Genomic DNA, 24,623 nt, shown 5'->3' with positions numbered 1-24,623 from the left:
ACTGAGTAGCTTCAATTGCATCAAAACCACTATTAGTTTACTGCTTACTGATTTATCTTTTGAAATAGCACAACAGAGATCTGACTCAGAAATTATTCCAATAGATGGATACCAATTAATTCTTCAATATTATTAAGACCTAAGCGTAATAACAAAGTTTAAAAATTTTATGTAAAAACATTTATATTAATGAAGTTTATAAATATGTACTTCTAAACATGCTCATCTATGAATTTAAAACGTATATCATCAGTTTCTTGAATTCATAATAGGATTTTTAAAATATTTCAATTCTCTTGTAAACACCTGGAAATAAACATGCTCAAGGGCATTCTGGGGTTAAGCTAATATATCTGACAGGAGAGAAGGTATATGTAGGTGGCTAGGTGACATATCACATACATATATAGATTAAAATAGGAACTTTAATTTTTTTTTTCCTGTAAACCTTAAAACTATTAATCCTAAACTATTTTGTATTAACATTGACGTAAAAAAATATAAGCCATACCAAGTAGCTCTATTGAATCATTGCCTTTCCTACCTATTTTCATAATACATGGACATAAGTAGTATATTAGAAAAATTCTGTCGTGGGGATAATTCAACTTTACTAGGCAGAACTCCTTGAAGACAACTTACGATTTTCCTAGTGGAGTTAATTAGATAACCCACGCCTTCATTCAGTGTTTATAAATTTTCTTCTCTGCTCTAGGCATCACGCTCAGCGCTGAAGGTGAAAAGCTCACAATGACAACAGCTTCTTTCCCCTCGGCACGCACAGTCCAGGAACAAAGATGTTCAGTAGTAAAAACTGGGGAACTCTGACCCAAACTCTGCAACTTCTCTGCTCTTTATAACTGCTTTACAAAACCTAAGTTCGGGTCTAGAAACTGCAGAGTTTTAGGTAGATGAGAAAATTCTGATATTGTGGGTTAATCTGGAGTTGAGCGTATTCAGTATGTACCCTCTCCTTACAAAAAGGAGTTGAAGAAACTTAAACACATTCCCTAAGATGGAACAGATAAGAATATTGATTTTAAAAATCAAGGTGAAGGAAAATAATCGATTAGCCTGTTGAAGCCAGAAGTGAAGTTTGTGGTATAAATGCAATTCCTTTACAATTGCCAGAGATGGGTCACAAATCTGACTCTTCAGTTTCTTTGCAGCCAAAGCAAAGACAGAAATATGATCAGTTACAATTTTATATTTTCCGCATAAATCTTTTTCTGGCACTGAGTCCTGAAAGAGATTTCTCCCATGGGTCCTTATATAAAGAGGTCACACTGTGATATATTATTTCAGATACTATATGCTGGCAAGTATTACAGTGGGTTTCCTATGGCTACTTCTTATACCATCTTTCATTTAAACCAAGGGCACAATGCCAAAGTTCAATTCAGCAAGAGATTCAGAGAGGGACAAAAACTTAGCAATCTAAAAATGCAGATAACACTCTGATGATTTGGCTTGATTGAGAGGTAAAGTTTGGAATACACAGGGAGATAGGTAACTTTTCTTAAAAGGAATTTTTCATAAATGTATTCATTAATTTGATACTTGCTGAAAATTTGGCAGTAGAAAGTTTGGGGTTATATTTTGTACCATAAATCTATAGTAAAGATATGCTTCATTGCTGTTTAAAGATGGAATTATGTGCTTTAGATGGTCAACTAAGTAGAAGGTAAAATAGACCACATCTGAAAATTAAGCTGCCTAAACCAGGATTTATTAATACCAGAAAAGATAGATGGAGGTGGCTTAGGAAGTACCTGTAGAATAACCAAACTTTCTCTCATAAAAAAATTGAATGATGAATGATTTTTACCATGAAAATATTATATCATAGAATATGGCTGTGACAGTTTTTATTTGATTATTTTTTTCATAGTAATTAAAGCCAATTACCCACAGTGGTTATCAAAAAAAAAAAAATCTGAAAATTTTATCCCTGCAGTGTCTAATTTTATGCATTGTGATTTTTCTGGTGAACCTCCCAGACTTTTGTTAAGAAAACATACCAATAAGTCAGTAAATAGCTGGTATATTGTATAGGCTTATTTTATTATTGCTACTTGCTGAAAACCGGTCCACTCTCTGGATTGGGACTAACTGTAGTTGAGAATATTTTGGATATGGTATCACTTTCTCAATGTACTTGAACTCGTATGATTCTCTCCAACTGTCTTCCTTCTTTCTTCCTTCTTGTCTTCCTTTCCTCTTTCTTTCCTTTTCTTCATCTTAGATTTTTTTTTTTTTTTAATAGAGAAGGGACTTTTTTGTAGTTTGTTCACTACATTCTGTGAAGGAGATCCCAGAAACAGTTTATTTATTGTATGCCTGAGGATGTGCCCACATGTGCTTTTTCATAAGTAGTTGTGGGTCACAGAAGACCAACATGGAGCCACAGTGTTACTGTTATAATTTAGATCATAAGCCTACTGAGAATGCCTGTAATTAATTAGATGTATACCCTTGGCATCAAAATTTACATGTCCTGATACCTTTGAAAACTATGAACACCCCTATAATGTATGTAATTGTTCATAAACTACAAAAAGCTAACTTACAGTGACACACTGTGCCATGTAGTAGTACAATGGTCTTAAGCCATTGGCTTGATTCACTTACTTGCTGTATGGTTTGTTTCTCAATGGCATCTCCTATATGAGCCCAATTCACTGCCATGCTTCAGTGAAATTACTAATTGTTGAAATTCTCCTACCTTTGGATTTACTTGAAAACTACTGAAAACACCAATTTAAATCTATAACTTTCTAAAGTAACTTTTACTAAAAGTAAAGGAGAAATTATAAATATCATTAATAAGTATCCCAAATGAGTATTACACATTAAAACTTTCTGAGGCAAAGCAGCGTAATGAAGAGGGCAGACACTCAGTTTAGAAACAGAAACTTTCTTAAAATTTCCGGAATGTCCACTTAACTAGCTATGGCCTCAAATAGATTTCTTAACTATTCTAGGTATTATTTTCCTTATCTGTAAAATGGAACAGTCATTCCTCTTAATGTCATAAAATTGTTATGATAACAGAGATAACCACTGTGTCTCTAGAAGTATATTATTTGACTAATAGTTAAAACAGTGTGTGTATATCTCCCTGTTAGCCAGATCTTATTTTTAAAGACAAAAATCTAAGCCTGAAACTGATTTTTCCCCCCAAACCCAGTGCTAGGTGAATATTACAATTTAAGTGGCTACCGTTATGTTTAAATTGTATAATTTAATTACAGGACTATCAATAGACTACATGGAAAACAAACTTTATTGGATCAGTTCAGGAAATGGAACCATAAACAGATGCAACCTGGATGGTGGTAATTTAGAAGTAATAGAGTCAATGAAAGAAGAATTAACAAAAGCTACAGCCCTAACCATCATGGGTAAGTACAGTGGTACTATAGCTAGGATGCTTGTATTGATTGGGGTTGATTAATTATGACCTGTTAAAGCTTAGAAAAGACTGCTCCATTAACACCAGAAGCACATTCAAATTTCACATCTCTAGGAGAGTTTTTCTTTTCTTTTTCTTTTTTTAACCTTAGCAAACAAACTTAAAAGATTATCCAGATCAGTGACTTAGTGCTATTAGCAATAATAACTTCACTGTTATTGATTCTTGGGGTATTATTATTTTTGGTATTATTTTACGATTATTTTCTGTGTTCTACTATAGTGTTCTAAAGTGCAAGGACCTTGTGTATTTGTCACAATAAGGTAAAATCTTATCTCTGCTTATAAAGGATAGATTGATCTACATAGACAATTGAAGAAACAAGGCCACAGTGTTGTTGACCAATGATTTAAATTATTCTTCCACAAAAATTCTTTATATGTACACACACACACACAAAGATTATACCTGACTAGTGGTTATTTTAGAGTAGGATTTATTTACAATTGTCTTATAAGGCAATAAGAAAATAAGGTTATTTTGTATTACCCAGCTTTACCAAGTTAACAAGAAAATTTTGTTGTATGTGTATTTTTACATTTTTTTAATCACCTGAGTAAAAACAGCAGAGTTTAAATTCTGAAAGTGGTTTGGTAAACTGCAACAATCCCCAGTCAACACCCACACTACGTTTTCAAAAATTGAATTCCAATATACTTTGTGAAATCAACCCACACTAGTAAATAATATAGCCAAGGAACCCAGTAAGTTAGAGGAAGCATGATAAAAATATGTCATAACATTTCAAGAGATGTCATTGACTTTTAGTGAATATATACACATATATATATCACAAACTTTATATACTATAAAAATCATTGCCTCATAGAAAAATGTAAGCTTTATAAAAATTTATTTCTGCTAACATGATTGCTACCGACCCTGCTATGAGTAGGAAATGAGTACTAAACTTACAGAAGTCAATGCTATGAACAAAATCTCAAAAAATGGAGTAGTCCATTTTAGCAAAAAAATAAAGTCAGTTAGTTTTGTTTCCTAATAAAATAGAAGAGACAAAGCTTGGATGAAATCATTAAGCATATATTGGATCAGAGCTGTGAATCTTATTTGACATCAGTGCCATATGGGAACCGATCTTGAGTAAATTAAAATTCTTTTAACAAGTGAATTGTTATGTATCTGCACTTCTCCCTGCCACCATAATTTGATTAACACTGAAAGATAAAAAATAAAGAAACCTATTAATACCTCTACTGTCAATACATTAACTGGACATATCAAAATATATCTGCAGTTTGAAGGCTTAAAAGGTAAAGGACATCACCATAGAGAAGCAGGAGAGGAACTTCTACTTTCTGAAGTTCCCTAGCTGGTCTCTGGATTTGCCCTTCTGTTCAGATTCCCCCTTCTTTCAGAACCTCTCTACTCTTTCTCTTTGGGGATGGTATAAAGTGTGATGATGACCTGCTTCCTGCTGAGGCTGAATAGTATAGTCATATAAAAAAGACAATAAAAAAAGGTAAAAAAAGGAGAACCTTACCACTATCCAGGGGATTACTGATGATTACAGCTACAAATGTTTAAGAAGAAATTTGCCTACAGTGATACTGAAATTGCACATCCAGGAACAAAGAAATAATTGTAATATGAAATGATCAGTTATATGCCAGCTCCTCAGACTACCTAGGTGATGGATGATAAGTAACTGAAAGTTTGTGTTTCACTAAAATTTAGGAGTGGTTTTCCTAAAATTGGGTTAATAATCTCTTTGGAAACATTTCACAATTTTTTAAACTTAAAATGTTATGACTTGTAACTGGGGGGTTCCCAGTTTTACTTGGAATAGTATATACAAAATAAACTGAAAGGAGCTTTGAAATATTAAAATTAGGTAAAGCAGTAGGTATTTGGTAATACCTAGGTTAAAATAAAGCAATTATTTGATGATTCAATCAAGTCCAAGACCCAAAGACCAAGATTGCTACATCTAAGTTTCACAAACCCTATGATACTTCTTTCAAGAAGTAGAGTTTAACTTCCCTCCCTTTGAGTGCAGGCTGGACTTAGTGCCTCACTTCTAATGAATAAAATAAGGCAAATGTGATGGCGTTTGACTTTGGAGATGAGGTCATAAAAGGCATGAGCCTTCCTCCTTGCCCTCTCTCTCTTGGGTCACTCACTCGGGGCAAAGCCAGGTGATAAGTTATGAGGTCCCACAAGCAGCCCAGTGGAGAAGTCCACACAGCAAGGAACTGAGACCTCTAGTCAATAGCCATATGAGTGAGCCATCTTGAAAGCAGAGCCTCCAGGCCAGTCAAGATTTCAGTTGACTCAGCCAAAGCCAATGCATTACAGCAACCTCAAGAGAGACTCCAAACCAGCACCACCCACACAGTGGCTCCCAGATTCCTGATCCATAGAAACTATGTGACAATAAATGTTTATTGTTTTAAGATACTGAATTTTGGGGTTAATTTGTTATACAGCAATAGATAACTAATTCATGTAATTCCATCTATAGAACTCATTCATTTATGAATAGATTCACAAATTCAAATACTTATTTAATAGAGTGAGGCAAGTTATAAATAGTAAAGTGTGTCAGGTGTGATAAAATCCAGTGGTTCAACATAATAGTAAGTAGCAACTGAGTCTAGACTTCAGTATCTAGACTTACTTGAGGGTGGCAGAACGTATAAAACCGGAGAAAGCTAATGGCCCACTTGAGGTAGAACACTTCTCACTTCCACTTATTTTTTGCCATAAGGAACATTAACAGGTTGTGCCAGACATTTCATTTTTCATGAGAAGCAAGAAATCTAGGTTTGTTGTTGTTGTTGTTGTTGTTTTTTAAATCTCGAAATTTAAAAATGTTACAAAATTATCACATTACAAAAATACTATGCAGGCCAACCTACTGCACATATAGGCTAACTGTGAAGGCTAACACTCTACAAACCAAGAAAACTAACAAATAACAAAAACACCACAACAATCATCTGTGTGCTTGATTCATCCCAGTGGCACCACCTAGTTACCACCTCTGGTTCAGTCATCTTTTATGCTGGTGATGTTGAATTGTAGAGTGAAAAGGATGGAGCTAAGGCAGCTAATGCGCAGTTGTACCATTGGAGGGGACTTGGTAGAGAAAAATAATAATAATCTGGGAGAGCTGGCATAATTTACAGATGTGAGCGGACATATGATTTCTCACCAAGCTTTTGTGGTCTTGTTTGACCAGACCTTGTATTCTGCCTGAGGTATATACAAATGAAGAGCATACGAATGTGAGGTCAACTTCTTATTTGAGTTCAACTGTTGACAAGGAAATGTAACTTCTAAATGTAGAGCTTGCACCCTAACAGCAATGGACACTCGTTTCCATTCATTCTTTCAACGTATATTCACTAGTGCCTACCATATGCCAGGCACTGCTATATATGTTGGTGAGAATCCTAACTTCATCAAATTTGCAGAAAAGCAAGGAAGACACACTAAGGAGGATGGAAAATGCATAGAATTATAGGTAACTGTTAAGGACCAAAAAAAGAGAAAAAAAGGACAAAGCAGGGAAAAGAGATAAAAAAGGATATAAAAAGGTAAAAAAGTATATAAAATTTTAGGTTTTAGGTTGAATGGCCCAGAAGAATGAAGGAATGTGAACCAACAAAAACTGTTTTAGTTGTTCATTTGGTTTTCAGATTTTGTGTTATGTTTTTAAATGCTTTGTTTTATAAAAATATTTTTAAAGTAATTTAATTATATCAAAATAAACCTTCACAGGTGATTCTGATAATTTACCAGGTTAGACATCTTTTAAGTTGACCATGGTTCAAATACACTATTGTCTGTGATTCACCTTTTCTCCAGTGAGTCACTTGGTCAGAAGTGATTTACACATCGTATACAATGGCTGTTTGATGAGGACTCTTAACACCGTTTACTCTGGACTGAATGTTCGTGTTCCCCCAGATTCATATGTTGGAGCCCTAATGGGATGGCATTAGGAGGCGGGGCCTTTGGGAGGTAATTAGGTCATGACATTCAAGCTTCCATAATGGGATTAGTGTCCTTCTAAGAAGAGACCAGAGAGCTTGCCTCTCTGCGGTGTGAGATTACAGCAAGTAAGTGCTGACATCCTGATCTTGGACTCCAGTCTCCAGAACTGTGAGAAATAAAGTTCTGTTGTTTAAGTCACTCAGTCTATGGTATTTTTGTTAGAGCAATCCAAACTAACTAAAATACCGTTCCAGTTAGCTGATATAAGCTGACTAGCCTATAAACTTTAAACATCAAATTCTTCCCGATTTTAAAGAATGACCTTGTCAATTTTCTTTTTCCAAATGTCAGAGCTGACAAATAAAATATCTATTATATCTACTACTTATTTTTCTTAGATAATTTTTCTCAGTATTTAGCAGTTCTTTTTAAATAATTTTCTTTTATAAATATATTTCAGTTTCATGATATAATAAGGTTACTCTAAAACATTTTCTTACATGATGTCCAAGAGGTTTGTGTTATACAATAGTGTATAGTCAACTATGTTATATTTAACTATTGATTACCTAGTTTTCAGATACAGAACTTTTTTGTTTGTTTCTATTCACCTTTTCCTCATAACATTTGGCATTTTCCTGATCATTAATGTCTGCAGGAGACAGTGAGGAAATCGCAAATTAATCAAGTTGCTCTTCACTGCCTTTAAGAGGAGAAGGAGGTTAAAACTATTGACTAAAATGAGTGTTTGTGGGTTATTTACGGATTATATTTAACATACTGTTCCTTTTCACTGTCAGCATATGCAGTTAGAGAGCAGACTGCATATATTGTATCCACATTGAAGAGAAAGTTAGAAAAATCAATTCATGGAACTGAAAGAAAATACACAAAGCAAATGTACTGGCAGAAATAGGCTGAATAATATTTGGAGAAAATTAAGATGGAATTCGGGAAATAGCAAGATGGTAACTTAGCTGTATTTTGTACCTTTAGGGTGAGGAAGGGAAGACCTGGGGCAAACGGACCACAGATTTAAAATAAAAATGAGGATATAGGAATTATTCAAGCAAACTTGAAGAAATCTGCATGTCTGTATGGCAATTGTGGATTTAGTGGTCAGCATCTTACTCAATCATAGGTGACCTTAATACAGTCCATTAAAACGTGTCATGTAGTAATTTGTCAAGTTTTACTAGGGCAAGAGTTTGAGTCCTGGGCACTACAAGGGGTATGGGTTTGAATTTAAACCTCCACCCCACACTCACACCTAATGAGCTTTTTTTTCATTACCTCATATATTACTCCATTGTATGTACAGTATTCCCATTGAGATTCAAGTATACATCTACTCTTTTTGTTTCATTCCGTGGTAAATATGATCTTTGGAAATTGTTCTTACCATGGTATTTGTAAATGGGAATTCTGAAGTTAACATGGCAGATTCTTCTTGAATGTCAAGGGATATATATATTAGTAGCCTTCTTTATGTGATTAAATCATAGACTTCTTTTTTTTTAAACATCTTTATTGAAGTATAATTGCCTTACAATGGTGTGTTAGCTTCTGCTTTATAACAAAGTGAATCAGTTATACATATACAATATGTTCCCATATCTCTTCCCTCTTGCATCTCTCTCCCTCCCACCCTCCCCATCCCACCCCTCTAGGTGGTCACAAAGCACCGAGCTGATCTCCCTGTGCTATGCGGCTGCTTCCCACTAGTTATCTATTTTACATTTGGTAGTGTATATATGTCCATGACACTCTCTTACCCTGTCACATCTCACCCCACCCCCTCCCCATATCCTCAAGTCCATTCTCTAGTAGGTCTGTGTCTTTATTCCCGTCTTGCCACTAGGTTCTTCATGGCCTTTTTTTTTTTTTTTTTTCCCTTAGATTCCGTATATATGTGTTAGCATACTGTATTTGTTTTTCTCTTTCTGACTTACTTCACTCTGTATGACAGACTCTAACTCCATCCACCTCATTACAAATACCTCCATTTCACTTCTTTTTATGGCTGAGTAATATTCCATTGTATATATGTGCCACATCTTCTTTATCCATTCATCTGTCGATGGACATTTAGGTTGCTTCCATGTCCTGGCTACTGTAAATAGAGCTGCAATGAACATTTTGGTACATGACTCTTTTTGAACTATGGTTTTCTCAGGGTATATGCCCAGTAGTGGGATTGCTGGGTCGTATGGTAGTTCTATTTGTAGTTTTTTCAGGAACCTCCATACTGTTCTCCATAGTGGCTGTATCAATTTACATTCCCACCAACAGTGCAAGAGGGTTCCCTTTCCTCCACACCCTCTCCAGCATTTATTGTTTCTAGATTTTTTGATGATGGCCATTCTGACTGGTTTGAGGTGATACCTCATCGTAGTTTTCATTTGCATTTCTCTAATGATTAATGATGTTGAGCATTCTTTCATGTGTCTGTTGGCAATCTGTATATCTTCTTTGGAGAAATGTCTATTTAGGTCTTCTGCCCATTTTTGGATTGGGTTGTTCGTTTTTTTGTTATTGAGCTGCATGAGCTGCTTGTAAATCTTGGAGATTAATCCTTTGTCAGTTGCTTCATTTGCAAATATTTTCTCCCATTCTGATGGTTGTCTTTTGGTCTTGTTTATGGTTTCCTTTGCTGTGCAAAAGCTTTTAAGTTTCATTAGGTCCCATTTGTTTATTTGTGTTCTTATTTCCATTTCTCTGGGAGCTGGGTCAAAAAGAATCTTGCTGTGATGTATGTCATAGAGTGTTCTGCCTATGTTTTCCTCTAAGAGTTTGATAGTGTCTGGCCTTACACTTAGGTCTTTAATCCATTTTGAGTTTATTTTTGTGCATGGTGTCAGGGGGTGTTCTAATTGCATACTTTTACATGTATCTGTCCAATTTTCCCAGCACCACTTATTGAAGAGGCTGTCTTTTCTCCACTGTATATGCTTGCCTCCTTTATCAAAGATAAGGTGACCATATGTGTGTGGGTTTATCTCTGGGCTTTCTATCCTATTCCATTGATCTATATTTCTGTTTTTGTGCCAGTACCAAACTGTCTTGATTACTGAAGCTTTGTAATATAGTCTGAAGTCAGGGAGCCTGATTCCCCCAGCTCCATTTTTCGTTCTCAAGATTGCTTTGGCTATTCGGGGTCTTTTGTGTTTCCATACAAATTGTGAAATTTTTTGTTCTAGTTCTGTGAAAAATGCCAGTGGTAGTTTGAGAGGGATTGCATTGAATCTGTAGATTGCTTTGGGTAGTAGAGTCATTTTCACGATGTTGATTCTTCCAATCCAGGAACATGGTATATCTCTCCATCTATTTGTATCATCTTTAATTTCTTTCATCAGTGTCTTGTAATTTTCTGCATACAGGTCTTTTGTCTCCTTAGGTAGGTTTATTCCTAGATATTTTATTCTTTTTGTTTCAATGGTAAACGGGAGTGTTTTCCTAATTTCACTTTCAGATTTTTCGTCATTAGTGTATAGAAATGCAAGAGATTTCTGTGCATTAATTTTGTATCCTGCTACTTTACCAAATTCATTGATTAGCTCTAGGAGTTTTCTGGTAGCATCTTTAGGATTCTCTATGTATAGTATCATGTCATCTGCAAATAGTGACAGCTTTACTTCTTCTTTTCCGATTTGGATTCCTTTTATTTCTTTGTCTTCTCTGATTGCTGTGGCTAACACTTCCAAAACTATGTTGAATAATAGTGGTGAGAGTGGGCAACCTTGTCTTGTTCCTGATCTTAGTGGAAATGGTTTCAGTTTTTCACCATTGAGGACAATGTTGGCTGTGGGTTTGTCATATACGGCCTTTATTATGTTGAGGAAAGTTCCTTCTATGCCTACTTTCTGCAGGGCTTTTATCATAAATGGGTGTTGAATTTTGTCGAAAGCTTTCTCTGCATCTATTGAGATGATCATATGGTTTTTCTCCTTCAATTTGTTAATATGGTGTATCACGTTGATTGATTTGCGTATATTGAAGAATCCTTGCATTCCTGGGATAAACCCCACTTGATCATGGTGTATGATCCTTTTAATGTGCCGTTGAATTCTGTTTGCTAGTAGTTTGTTGAGGATTTTTGCATCTATGTTCATCAGTGATATTGGCCTGTAGTTTTCTTTCTTTGTGACATCTTTGTCTGGTTTTGGTATCAGGGTGATGGTGGCCTCGTAGAATGAGTTTGGGAGTGTTCCTCCCTCTGCAATATTTTGGAAGAGTTTGAGAAGGATAGGTGTTAGCTCTTCTCTAAATGTTTGATAGAATTCACCTGTGAAGCCATCTGGTCCTGGGCTTTTGTTTTTTGGAAGGTTTTTAATCACAGTTTCAATTTCAGTTCTTGTGATTGGTCTGTTCATATTTTCTATTTCTTCTTGGTTCAGTCTTGGCAGTTTGTGCATTTCTAAGAATCTGTCCATTTCTTCCAGGTTGTCAAATCATAGACTTTTATAATTAAATGCAACCTTAGAGATCTTCAAAGTTATTTTGTCAGTTGAGGAAGTGTCCTTTAGATTCCTGTTCCTGCTATTCGCTAACCAGCTATGGCTATGGGACAACTACTGAACTCTATGCCTTAATTTTCTGCTCTGCAAAAACATGAACTTTGACCATATGAGCTACAAAGTTTTAAAAACTTGTATGATTTTGTCACTAATGGGTTGATCCAGAGTGCAGGAAATTGTTTAAAATAAACTATTATCTAAGTTGAATTAATATAGGAGAAGCAATAAAGACTGGCTAAAAATAAAACTTATGTGTGAAGTTATGTTAATCAGAGTTCATACTAATCTGTTTTAGAAGTTGGGCAAAATTATTGTTTTGACTTTTAGTTGAGAATTTGGTGGATGTTTGCAACATAGGGTTGCTTAAATTAATTGTTTTAGAATAGGTTTGTACTTTTTATAAATATCTAAGTAACTGACTTCAACACTCATCTGATCTTAGAATCACTTGCAAAAATTGGCAAACTTCTCTTTAAAATAAAAGGAGCTTTGAATCACAGGTAAAGGCAAAAAAAAAAAAAAAAAAAAAAACACAAAACAAACCCTACACATTTTCTATGAATACCTAAGCCCTCTCAGTTGACTTTTTCTGTGTTATCAATCACAGTTTAAATATATTATACTATTGATCTGTTTCACGTAGCAATTTGCCAGAATAGGCTTAATATGTAAATATTAGAAGGTTATTGAACTTTGGCTACAGTTAGGCTCGATCAAGAAGGAGAAAAAGCCATATTCTATGTGCATTTTCAGTCTCTTATCAGAAACAAACTCAGCCCTGTAACGAGTAAAAAGTTGTCTTCTCTTGATTTGGTTATGAACACTTCATTTTAAATCAGTGTTAACAAAATAATCATTTCCCTTTAGGGAGACCTTGAAAGGCTTTACCAAATGTACCCCTTAAGGACATTTGTTCATACTTTTCATAGGTTCACTTCACAAAATTGAAGTCATCATAATAGGTGCTGTGAACATTCTCAGCACATGGATAGTTTGCCATGGGAAACCAAGGCTGTCAGATTAAAATGCTTCCAGAACTGTCTGAATATCAGAGAAGGTCATATTTATTTGCTTGAGAATGAATACAGTGTTAATATTGTTGGGGATTAAATGTTTTGCATGTTCCCACTGGAGTTTCTACAGCAAAGCACAATCATCTAATCTCTTTGCTGACCGAAAAAAAACTCTAAGCTTAATGGCAAAAAAATTAGTCTTTACCTACACTAACACTTAAGCTCACTCCACTAATTTCTCAATGATATGCTTTTATCATTTGTATCTGTATTCTTTCAGCAAATTATTGGGTGTAGTGACATTCAGAATTTATTAAAAATAAAACGTATCTAGCACTCAATTTGCATACTTGAATATTTCCTCAGACAAATAACATACTTTATAAATAATAATAGAAATGTGAAAAATGTGTATACAATAAACAACCCAGTAAAATTGGCATGCAGAAATCATCAAAAACCTTTCTTTTTTCTACTTTACTTCCTAAGATAAATTATTATGGCAAGTTGTCATGACATCTATGAAACATTATAAATGATAGCAAGTGACAGGCTGTAAGTCTGGTGCATTTAGTCTTGCTAAGATCCTTAGACTGAGCACTTGCAGATTCACACTGAAATCTAGTCTGAAAGGATTCTGTATGTTATATTCTTATTAAAAGGTGGCGAGTCTGATAACTTGAAAGTTCTTGACTTCAATAGCCCACCTTAAGAAGTCATTTCCTCTGTTTTGTACAAGGCAAGTCCACTTTACATGTTGTCAAGTGCAGGTTTTTTTGTTTTGTTTTGTTTTTAATCATAGCTTACTGAATATTTTTCTCCCTCTGAACGTGCAAAGAAGCTGAAACTTAGTTTCAAAGGAGTTCTTACTTCTTATGAGACTCTTCCCTCCCTTCCTTCCTTTTCTTTCTTTTAATCTTCCCTCCCTTTGGCTGTTCCTTGGATTGCCAGTTTTCTTTTTATATCTGATAGCTTTGCCCCTTTATTTGTTTTGTTGTTTATTTGTTTTCCTTTCACAGTCTAGTTAGATGCTAACATTTTATTTGGGCTACTAAAACAACTTCTTCCCACTTTTCATATCTCCGGTCCCCAAACTATTAAGACCTGCAAGGTTCAGACCTCCTGTGGCACCCGCCCACCCCCTCCTTAGCCCTAATATTTCAGAGGCTGGAATAAGCACTCACAACTTACTCTGAAATGCTCATTTTTTTCTCTCCTTTTCATTCACCAGAAGTTGTTTGTCACAATATTATTAGTTTTACCTTACAGATAAATGAAACTTAAGGTCAATAAGTTTTGTTAAAACCCAAAGCATTATTTGTCCCACCTTATAGATAAAGAAATAGGGTCAGTAAGATTTGTGAAAACACTGTCCTCTGAGACTCAAGCTCAGAGATCCTGATTCAAGTTAAGTGTGGTTTCCATTACCAGGAAGAGCCTCCCCTATCATAACTATACTTTTCGTTTGATCCTCCTCTACCCCTCAGCTGCAATACATCCAGGCAAACTGTTCCCCTGTATCTGATCATGTCCTACTTATTTCCATTTGTCTTGCTATTCCTTGTTCTTTGACTGCCTTCCCTATTTATCAGCCACCCTAATGGGTGAAATATCACCTTTCAAGGCCTACTTCAACTATACCTCAGTGATTTGAAATGTTTCCCTTCTCTGAACCCCTTTGTATTTTTCTAATGTAGTGGAATATTCTTTGTCTTTTCTAATGAGTGAAAATGTCTCACTTTTCCGTGACTTGGGACTGCATTTTATTCATATATGCATCATTCATGATACACAGCAAGATGCTTTGCACTGAGTACATTTCATTACGTAACAGTAGAATGTATGAATAAATAAAACAATGACCATCTACACACCAAACCTCTACCACAGCAATCAAAATATATTTTCAATCAAAGCAGGCAAATGCTTATGTAGAATGATCACAACCATAAATATACTGTACAATTTAAATATATATAGAAATAAATATTAAAGGAAAATACTTTGAAATATAAGGATTTGAATTGTATAGGGAAGAAAATGAATAACAGGATTAAGTGTATAAAACAATCATTTCCAACATGTATTCTACATACATGTGTATCTAGAAATGCAAGAAAAGAAGAGCCGTATTGAATAATGTTTGTTCTCAAAGGAACTAAACAGCTTCGTGGAAGAAGATTAAGAAGAAGAAGAAATAAAAAAAAAAAAAAAAAAAAAAAAGAATACCCTAAAACACGCACAAGTGAAAGAGTTCCAAAACAAAACAAAAACTTTGATGTTTGGAATGTTTTAGTCTCTTAAAGGTAGTCTATCACAGTTGGGCCTAATAGCATTATTCTCTTTAATGATAATAACTGATAGTCTAAATAAATAAAGCATTCTAGTATTTAATTTACAAATCTTAACTCATGTAATTCTCACAGTCCCCTGAGAGAGGTACTACTAGCACTGCTTACTCCAGAGCTCCCAGCCAAGATTCAGCCAGCCTAAATTAATCACTCAGAGTTACCTGGTTAATAAATAGTGTAGCAAGCTTTCAAATGCATGATTCTTAGTCTTTAAAGCTTGAGTTTCTTCCAGGACTGTGTCTTGTAGCTATAGTTAACACTAAGATGTATGTGCACTGAGATGTATACAAGAATATACTTTGAAGTGTTACTTGTAATTAGAAAAGGCTGGGGAAAAAACCTACATGTGTATTATAAAGGACTAGCCAAATGAATCATGAAATGTTCATATAGAGTGAAATATTATGCAGCTATTAAAAATTAGGTAAATCTATATATTGATTTGAGCCATTCAATAGAATATATTTTTAATTGAAAATAGGTTCAAAAAGCCTATACAGAATGCTCCAATTTTTATCATATGTATGCATTTCTTTAAAAAAAATATTTTTTAATAATGTGCTTTTATCCTTTATGCTGCACTGTTTATCTCAATAACTATTGTTTAGAGAGCGTCTACTCTCCAAATTTACACATTAGTACTAATAGACACAGTTACCATGCAAAGGACGTATTGAAACTGCAGTGTTGCCTCTGAAAACATTGTGAGTGGTTCAAGGTCAAAGCTGGGGCTCTAACATAATTCTGTCTACCTCCAGAGTTAGATTTCTTCTCACTATGCCAGTGATTCTCAAACCCAGGGTGATTTTGTCTACCAGGGAATATTTGTCAATGTCTGAAAACATCACAGCTGCTGGGAAGAAGGGGTTGCTACTAGCATTCTAGTGGGTAAAAAACAGGAATACTGGTAAACATCCTACAAGGCACAGTAGGGTCTCCCATAACAAAACTGTTTGGCCCAAAATGTCAATAGTGCCAAGCTTGAGAAACCCACTCATACCAAAAAGATTCCTTCTTATCCTCAGAGACCAATCACCTGTATGAAGCCTGATATTGTGACTGTTGGCCTATCATCACAAATTTTGGTTAAAATAGAAAGCCTTAAAAATATATAAATAAAAACAAATACCTGGTGTTTATAAAAGCTGCTGGTATCAAATTGTCTTGGAAAGATAGGGTGGCAGAGAAGAGAGTGGCGATACACTTCTTTTATGTTTATTTTCTTTCTTTTAAATGTAGCTTAATGAAAAAGAGTCAGGATTTGCTTCTCTTATGTTTCTATTTATACTTGTATCATAATAGAGAGAGCATACTTATCTGTCACAGTTTTGATTCATTCAGCCATTCAACAATTTATCAAGTGACTATTTTGAGCCAGGCACTATTTAGGTGCTAGGTAAACAGCAGGGCGTAAAGCAGGTAACAATTCCATTACTATAAGGGGCCGGTATTCCCAGTGTAGGAAAAGAGTGTACAGTTGACCCTTGAACAATACAAATTTGAACTATGTGGATCCACTTATACAGGGATTTTTTTCAATAATAAATACTATGTTACTACACAATCTGCAGTTGGTTGAACCCTTGGTTGCAGAATTGCAGGTAAGGAGGAACCACATAGTCGGAGGGCTGACTATAAGTTATACCCAGATTTTCAGCTTCCAAGAGGGCCTGTGCCCCTAACCCCCAAGTTTTCCAAGGGTCAGCTGTAAAAGCAAATAAACGAGTGAAATAAAATTTGTCAGGTGGTGAAAGACACTAATGGAGAAAATTCAACCAGGGCATAAGAATAGGGAATGCTGACTTGGGTTGGGAGAGAGGAACCAGAAAAATTATAATTTTAAGTAGTGAGGTCATGGCAGTTTTCACTGGGAAATGGTAAGTGAGGAAGAATCTGCAGGAAGTGAAGGAGTGAGTTATTCAGGTATCTGGGGGGAAGAACATTTAAGGAAGAGAGAGAAAACAGGAAATGCAAATTTACTAATGGACCATATTTTCAAATACTTTTTGCTTTTAGAAGAGTTTTTTTGTTTCTGTTTTGTTTGCTTTTTGTTTTTTTGATGCTCTAGGCATCCAACTTACTTTCCTCCTCCATGGAGCTTTTGCTATGTTTAAAAAATACCTGATGTGTACATGTAATTTTACTGCTGTCATTGAACTAATCTACTAAAATAGTATATACAGTTAATTTACGCATATAATATGAGCTAAAAGTAGTCATCTACAATAACTTTACTTCTCTAAAGGAAAGCTTTAAGTTTTTGTGTGTATGAAATTCTTAATGATGTTGAAATTAGTTCTGCCCCATGTGTTTTTCTTTATTTCCAATTTATTTTATACAAAGTTGCTATTAATGATTATGCATTTTAATAAGAAAGAAATTTCTAGTAAATATGATTATTCAAGCTGTTATGGTGTATGTTTATAGAAATAATAAACCATAAATCAGTCATATGAAGAAATTAATTATAGTTATTTAGAACAAACTTAACTTGGTAGAACTTCTAGTTTGTTGCTTTAATTTCAAATGTTCTAAAATTAAAAGCTTGAATGATTTATATGTTTATGAAATTGTATTATGCCAGTTAAAATGATATAGATTTAGGAAAATTATTAACATGTTCTTTAAAAAAAGATTGACTTTTTTTGAGAGAATGATCTCTAGACACCAGAGTATACATTTGTAAAATATTACTCAGTAGAAAGCATTCATGAAACATGGTCTATAATGCTTGAGAATGGTTCTTTTAATGAAGAGTCTTTAAAACAGATCAGAAAAAATAATGCCAGTTTCTATCACGAGGATTGAAAAAAATGTTAATTCTCTTAGATATATGAATGATCACCAGTGCAATTATATTAGATATTTATATAATTATTATTGTCAAGTTTATACCTGAATTATGTAAGCAAGTTCTACGTAAGAAAATACAAGTGATGAAAAGCTGGACAAATAACATATCATTTAAAAAGATTCAAACGATACCTTATTTACTTAAAAATCGTGTTACAACCGCTTTTCAGCAAAAGATTCAGTGATTTAATTATTACATTTATATTGCATTTCCCTCTGTAATTTGATATATACAAACCAGTTTATTTTAAATGCACTATAATTATGCTGTTTACCTTAAGTGATTCTGCTTTCAAATCATACTTTTTAAAGAGGGGTAATTTACTTTTTAGTGTACACTGCACAATGTCACTTAGTTCAAAGAACTTCAAATACAACCACCTAAATTTTCTAAGCCGTCAGTCTTCTAATTGCTATAATACTATTCATTAAAGTAACAGTAACATATGAAATATATCCAGGCAATTTTCCCAGTACTAAGTATAGGACATAGTTGTCTTCTCTAAGTACTCAAGCCACCATTAATGAAAACTAATAGCCCATCAAACTTTACATTAAAGTAAAGTGAGAAATCTCCAAAGGACTATATATGATTCTATTCCAGCAATTTTTGTCACCTTAAATTGCTGTGTTCCAATATGTTACACTTCTTAATGCTAATTACCTTACAGAATGGATAAATACTACAATTGCAAAGTACATCAAGTACTATTTTTTTAACCAGATTATAATTAGTGATCAGAGAATGGTCTCATTAACATAAATGGAATAATTAAATAATCTCAGCTTTACCATACTTAAAAGCATTAAATAGTGATCGTTTCTCTTTTGTAAACTACTAAAAGTTAACTTTTCTGGAGTCACTTTCAGGAAAAAAATTACATTATTCATGTATGGCATTAAAACAAGAATAAATTTGAAAATGTATAATTTTTTGAGTAGAGATATAATTATTTTATATTGGCCCATGTCTCCCCTTTCATTTAAAAAGAAGAAATAGTAAATGTTTACATTGGGAAAAGATGTAGTATGCTTTAGAGTTATGATAGAATTTTGAGTTAATATAATTCAACAACATTTTAATTAGAGCTAGAAAATTAATCAAGAGAGTCAAAGAGGTCATTCCAGAAGTCTGCCCATATACTGTAGGCATTATCTCATGTTGGAATATAACAAATAGCTTGGAATCATATCATGATCTGGTGAGTATTATTCATTTCAATTGAGTTAAACAATCAGACCTGAGTCCTTTTACTACAGTAGTCCTGCTTATTTTGGGGGGATACATTCCAAGACCCCCAGTAGATGTCTGAAACTGAGGATGATACCAAATTCTATAGACTGTTTTTTTCCCTATACATACATACCTATGATAAAGTTTAATTTATAAATTAGGCATAGAAGGAGATTAACAATAATAACTAATCATAAAATAGAACAATTATAAGAATATGTTGTAAAGTTATGTGAATGTGGTCTCTCTCTCTTCTCTCTCAAAATATTGTTCTGTAATCACCTTTCTTCTGGTGATGATGTAAGATGATTAAATGACTATGTGATGAGGTGAGGTGGGGTGAATGGCACAGGTAGTGTGAGATAGCATTAGGCTACTACTACTTCTGACTATCCAGCACAAGGAGAATCATTTGCTTTGGGTGATCCTGGATCACTGAGTGATGACTACATAGATGGTTGGATGTCAGGAACAGACTATGTTGATGATTGGGGACCCTAGCCTGGACGGAGCAGGACTGCACAAGATATTGGCATGCTGCTCAGACCAGTGTGCAATTTAAAACTTATGAATTGTTTATTTCTTGAATTTTCCATTTAATATTTTCAGATCTTGGTTGACCTTGGATAACTGAAACCATGGAAATTGAAACCTCAGATAAGGGGGAATTACTGGATTTGGCAGTTTTGTTCAACCCAAATTAGACTTGGATAGATGGCATCTGATCACAGAGGATTTGGGGGGGGGGGGTTCATATATACCTAGATTTAGGTAAATTTTAAAAAATAATAATAATTTGTACTTGAGCATCAATATCAAATTTCTGTTTTTTCTCTTTTCATAATCAGTATCAGCACAAAGTTGAAATAAATGTCTGCATCAATTTAATTCTAATTAATAAGGTTCCATATTTAAACTATAACCGTTGAAGGAATATCTTCAGTAGTATGGGAAAAAAGTGACCATAAATCATGTGCACCTTTAAAAAGTTGTTTGCTTTTAGGTTTTTAAATTGTGGGTATAATCGTTCTATGTATGTAGATTTGGATGTATCAAAGATGGACAGTATGCAGAAGGCCAGTGATGAGATTATTCTGTGCTGAATTGACTAATAATGAGATTATGTGTGGGAGGAAAAAAGATTCTGTTATTTTAGAGATTAAGAGCTTTGCAGGAGGACTCTGTAGTTACTGGAATAGTGAGACATGAATAATACTTGTGACATTTTAAGGACTGCTAAGATTTCAATTTGGAAGAACATTTTTTGTTTTTTTTTTTTAAAATGGATCTGACCTCATCATCTGTAATATTGCCTTTAATGGAGGCAAAATTTTGTCGAGACTTCTTAAGTTAGAATACTTTTTGTATTTCCATTAGATGGACAATAGATTACATAAAAGCTGCATAGTTATAGAACATAGCTATAATATATACTATCAGGAAAATTTCAAAATTATTTAACCATATTCTACTATTTGAAAATTTATCTGGACAGCCCCCTTGAAACATGTTTTTCTTTTTTTGAAATAGCCAATATACCTCCAAATCATTTCCATGCAAATTAAACCTAAGCATTCATGTATTTTTTTCTCTCATGATATTTTGCCATCCATATTTTTCAGAGGGAATTCTGGTTGTGAGAAATCTAGTCAAAGTTGGAAAATACTTGGTGTAGAATGACAAAAATCACATCTCCAGATCATCTTACCATTCCTTCTTCTTAAAAAATCAATAAGGTTACCATTTTGTTTTAAATCCCCAATATAATGAGAACTGTATGCATTTGCAAATTCAGAGTTGCATTCTTTATTCAGGAACATTATATTGTGACTTATTTCTAGTATACCAAGTCCTTATCTCATGGATTTCCAGGTATGAAAATGAGGGTACAATTAAGGGATCACATAGGGATGCTCATTCTGAGTTTCTTTATAAAAAGCACATGCATTTTTGTTTTATGATTCACATTTAAAATATGACATTTGTGATTCAATAAATTACAAAATAAAGGATTATAGGATGATGCTCACTTTACAAATCACAGTTTTTAAAAATTTTCTGATTCAAGAGTATGCTCCAGCTGGCAGCTAGCCCGTCCAATTCAATTGAAAGTATTGAGTTGAAATGACATAATATTTTGGTAACATTATTTAAATGGTCAACATTTCCCCCTGAAATCTGCTATAACATGGAGGTTTTATATGTTTTTATTTTCAAGTGAATAGATATATTAAATTATTTGGGAAAGACAGGAACATGGCAAATGGGAGCACCAAAGATCATTTATTTGTGACAGTACTTATTTTTTAACCTTTTCCCAGTAATATATTTATATTTATACTCACGTATTTCTAGTCTGTAAATTTTACAGTATTAATTATTTGGCAGTGTCAAGAGTTGGGTAGTAACTACAATGACTTTCATATTTTAATAATAAGAACAGAGTAATAAATTGTCCAGGATAGAATAACCATTTGAAGCAATTTTTAAAATATTGGAACCTTCTAATATACAGTGTGCTCAAACCAGAATAAAATACTAATTCATTGATTCTCATATGATATTAAAAGAAAACATTGCTCAAGAAGCACACTGTAAAAATGATTTTAATTAATTGAAATCAAAATTTAATATTAATGCTAATCAGTAAGTGAGTTTAGAAATGGACAGAATAGATTTAAAGATATCAGTAATTTTTGTTGTCAAACTCTGGTTTAAAACTTTATCTAGAAAAGTTAAAATTTATGACATTTTAAAAAATTATATATAAACTTCCTTTCCATTTTAATTTGTCATAAACATTGATTTCTAGGTCAATAAACACTTCTACAATATCATTTTAATGTTTATATACTTTATACAATGTTTGTATACTATATAATTATATATTTAAATAATTACCTATATATAAATATTTAATTTTTAGGTTTTTTTGGAAATTACAAATATTGTGATGACTATCCATGTAACTAATTATTTGCAGAGTTTAGGGTACAGTGTTAGATGTCGCATTTCTGAGTCAAATGGTTTACACGTTTTCTAAGACTCTACCATTAATCATCATTTGCACTCATAGGCATTCTGTCAGTTGATGAAAGCAGTACTATTTTTCCCAGCCCCTGCTCCCACATTTGCAATATCTGGTTAGACACCTAGTTTTCTTTATTTCATTCAGAGTTGCATGGTTCTCAGACCCTTCTACATCATGATTTTCATCTTCTAAGCCCATTTCCTATTTTTCAAAGTCTTCACAAAGCTGAAAACCAAGACCTGAACGTAATAATAATGATATATTTAGGACAAGGTCTACTGAGATTAATACTTCCTGAGCACTGTTCTCTACAGAATTTGGTTACCAGGAACAGAGACTTTCATTCTGGCTATCTCAAGTAGGGAAAAAATGTCTATTATAAAAAATACATGTGACTCCAAAATGAAACAGAAACTTTAACAAAATCCTACATTAGAAGCCATAGAATGCCTGTCATACAGACAGACTGGGAAGGTCAATCTGATACAAGGCAATTCTAGGGACTTCAGCAGAGAAGTTAATGGATAGTTGTTTCTAACTGACTCATGGTCAACTATGGCCCCTTCAACCCCATCTCGAAATGAGTAGAAGTTATAAGGGGGGAAAAAAAGTATATATATATGTGTGTGTATATATCTATGTGTGTGTGTGTGTGTGTGTGTGTGTGTATACATATATGTATATATATATACACACATATATATATATATGAAGAGAGAGAGAGATGTAGACATAGAACTTGGGTGAATAAAAGTAAGTGCATGAGAGATCCCAGAGATTGCTATTCTGTCAGAACAAAATAGCACCGTATTTTTTAAAATTTCACATTAATGTGATTCCAAGTCCCAACCTGCTCAGAATATCAGGAGGTTCAATCTTTTAGTAAAATTACCTACCTTAAAATTTGCCCAACATGATTAGACTTGCTTATTTTGATTTTATTTATTTAAAAGTTTTGAACATATGAGTTTAATTACCTGCTAGACCTTCCAGATGGAAATATGTGATAAAAGGATGGAAGCAAGGGTCATAAACTTAGAAGAGATGCAGGTATTTTTAGACCAGTTTAGGATTAGACATTCACTGACTGGATTATTTTTAACATTTATAATAGAACTCTTTTACCAAAATAAAATAATGTATTAAAAGTTACATCCAGAGTCCCTCCCATCAGGAAACTTGCACAAGCCTCTTAGATAGCCTCATCCACCAGAGGGCAGACAGCTGAAGCAAGAAGAACTACAATCCTGCAGCCTGTGGAAAAAAAAAACACATTCACAGAAAGATAGACAAGATGAAAAGGCAGAGGTCTCTGTGCCAGATGAAGGAACAAGATAAAACCCCAGGAAAACAACTAAATGAAGTGGAGATAGGCAACCTTCCAGAAAAAGAATTCAGAATAATGATAGTGAAGATGATCCAGGACCTCGGAAAAAGAATGGAGGCAAAGATCAAGAAGATGCCAGAAACGTTTAACAAAGACCTAGAAGAATTAAAGAACAAACAAACAGAGATGAACAATACAATAACTGAAAATTACACTAGAAGGAATCAATAGCAGAATAACTGAGGCAGAAGAACGGATAAGTGACCTCGAAGACAGAATGGTGGAGTTTACTGCTGCAGAACAGAATAAAGAAAAAAGAATGAAAAGAAATGAAGACAGCCTAAGAGACCTCTGGGACAACATTAAATGCAACAACATTCGCCTTATAGGGGTCCCAGAAGGAGAAGAGAGAGAGAAAGGACCAGAGGAAATAGTTGAAGAGATTATAGTTGAAAACGTCCCTAACATGGGAAGGGAAATAGCCACCCAAGTCCAGGAAGCTCAGCGAGTCCCATACAGGATAAACCCAAGGAGAAACACGCCGAGACACATAGTAATCAAATTGGCAAAAATTAAAGACAAAGAAAAATTATTGAAAGCAGCAAGGGAAAAACGACAAGTAACATACAAGGGAACTCCCATAAGCTTAACAGCTGATTTCTCAGCAGAAACTCTACAAGCCAGAAGGGAGTGGCATGATATACTTAAAGTGATGAAATGGAAGAACCTACTACCATTATTACTCTACCCAGCAAGGATCTCATTCAGATTTGATGGAGAAATCAAAAGCTTTACAGACAAGCAAAAGCTAAGAGAATTCAGCACCACCAAACCAGCTCTACAACAAATGCTAAAGGAACTT

General features: G+C 34.0%; 1 protein-coding gene across 1 annotated transcript in view; it reads left to right on the top strand.

Moving 5' to 3' along the window:
• The window catches only part of LRP1B (LDL receptor related protein 1B), a 1,532,882-nt gene that overhangs the window by 922,263 nt on the left and 585,996 nt on the right, over positions 1-24,623 (top strand). The window contains exon 31 of the mRNA XM_059927092.1: positions 3,255-3,404. Within this exon, the coding sequence (XP_059783075.1) occupies positions 3,255-3,404 (150 nt within the window). The remainder of the gene's footprint in view (positions 1-3,254; positions 3,405-24,623) is intronic.

This window comes from Balaenoptera ricei, chromosome 7 (assembly GCF_028023285.1).
Source record: "Balaenoptera ricei isolate mBalRic1 chromosome 7, mBalRic1.hap2, whole genome shotgun sequence".
NCBI classification, from domain to species: domain Eukaryota; kingdom Metazoa; phylum Chordata; class Mammalia; order Artiodactyla; family Balaenopteridae; genus Balaenoptera; species Balaenoptera ricei.
Note: the sequence above shows the minus strand (reverse complement) of the source record. Positions and strands in the feature narration are given on the sequence as shown.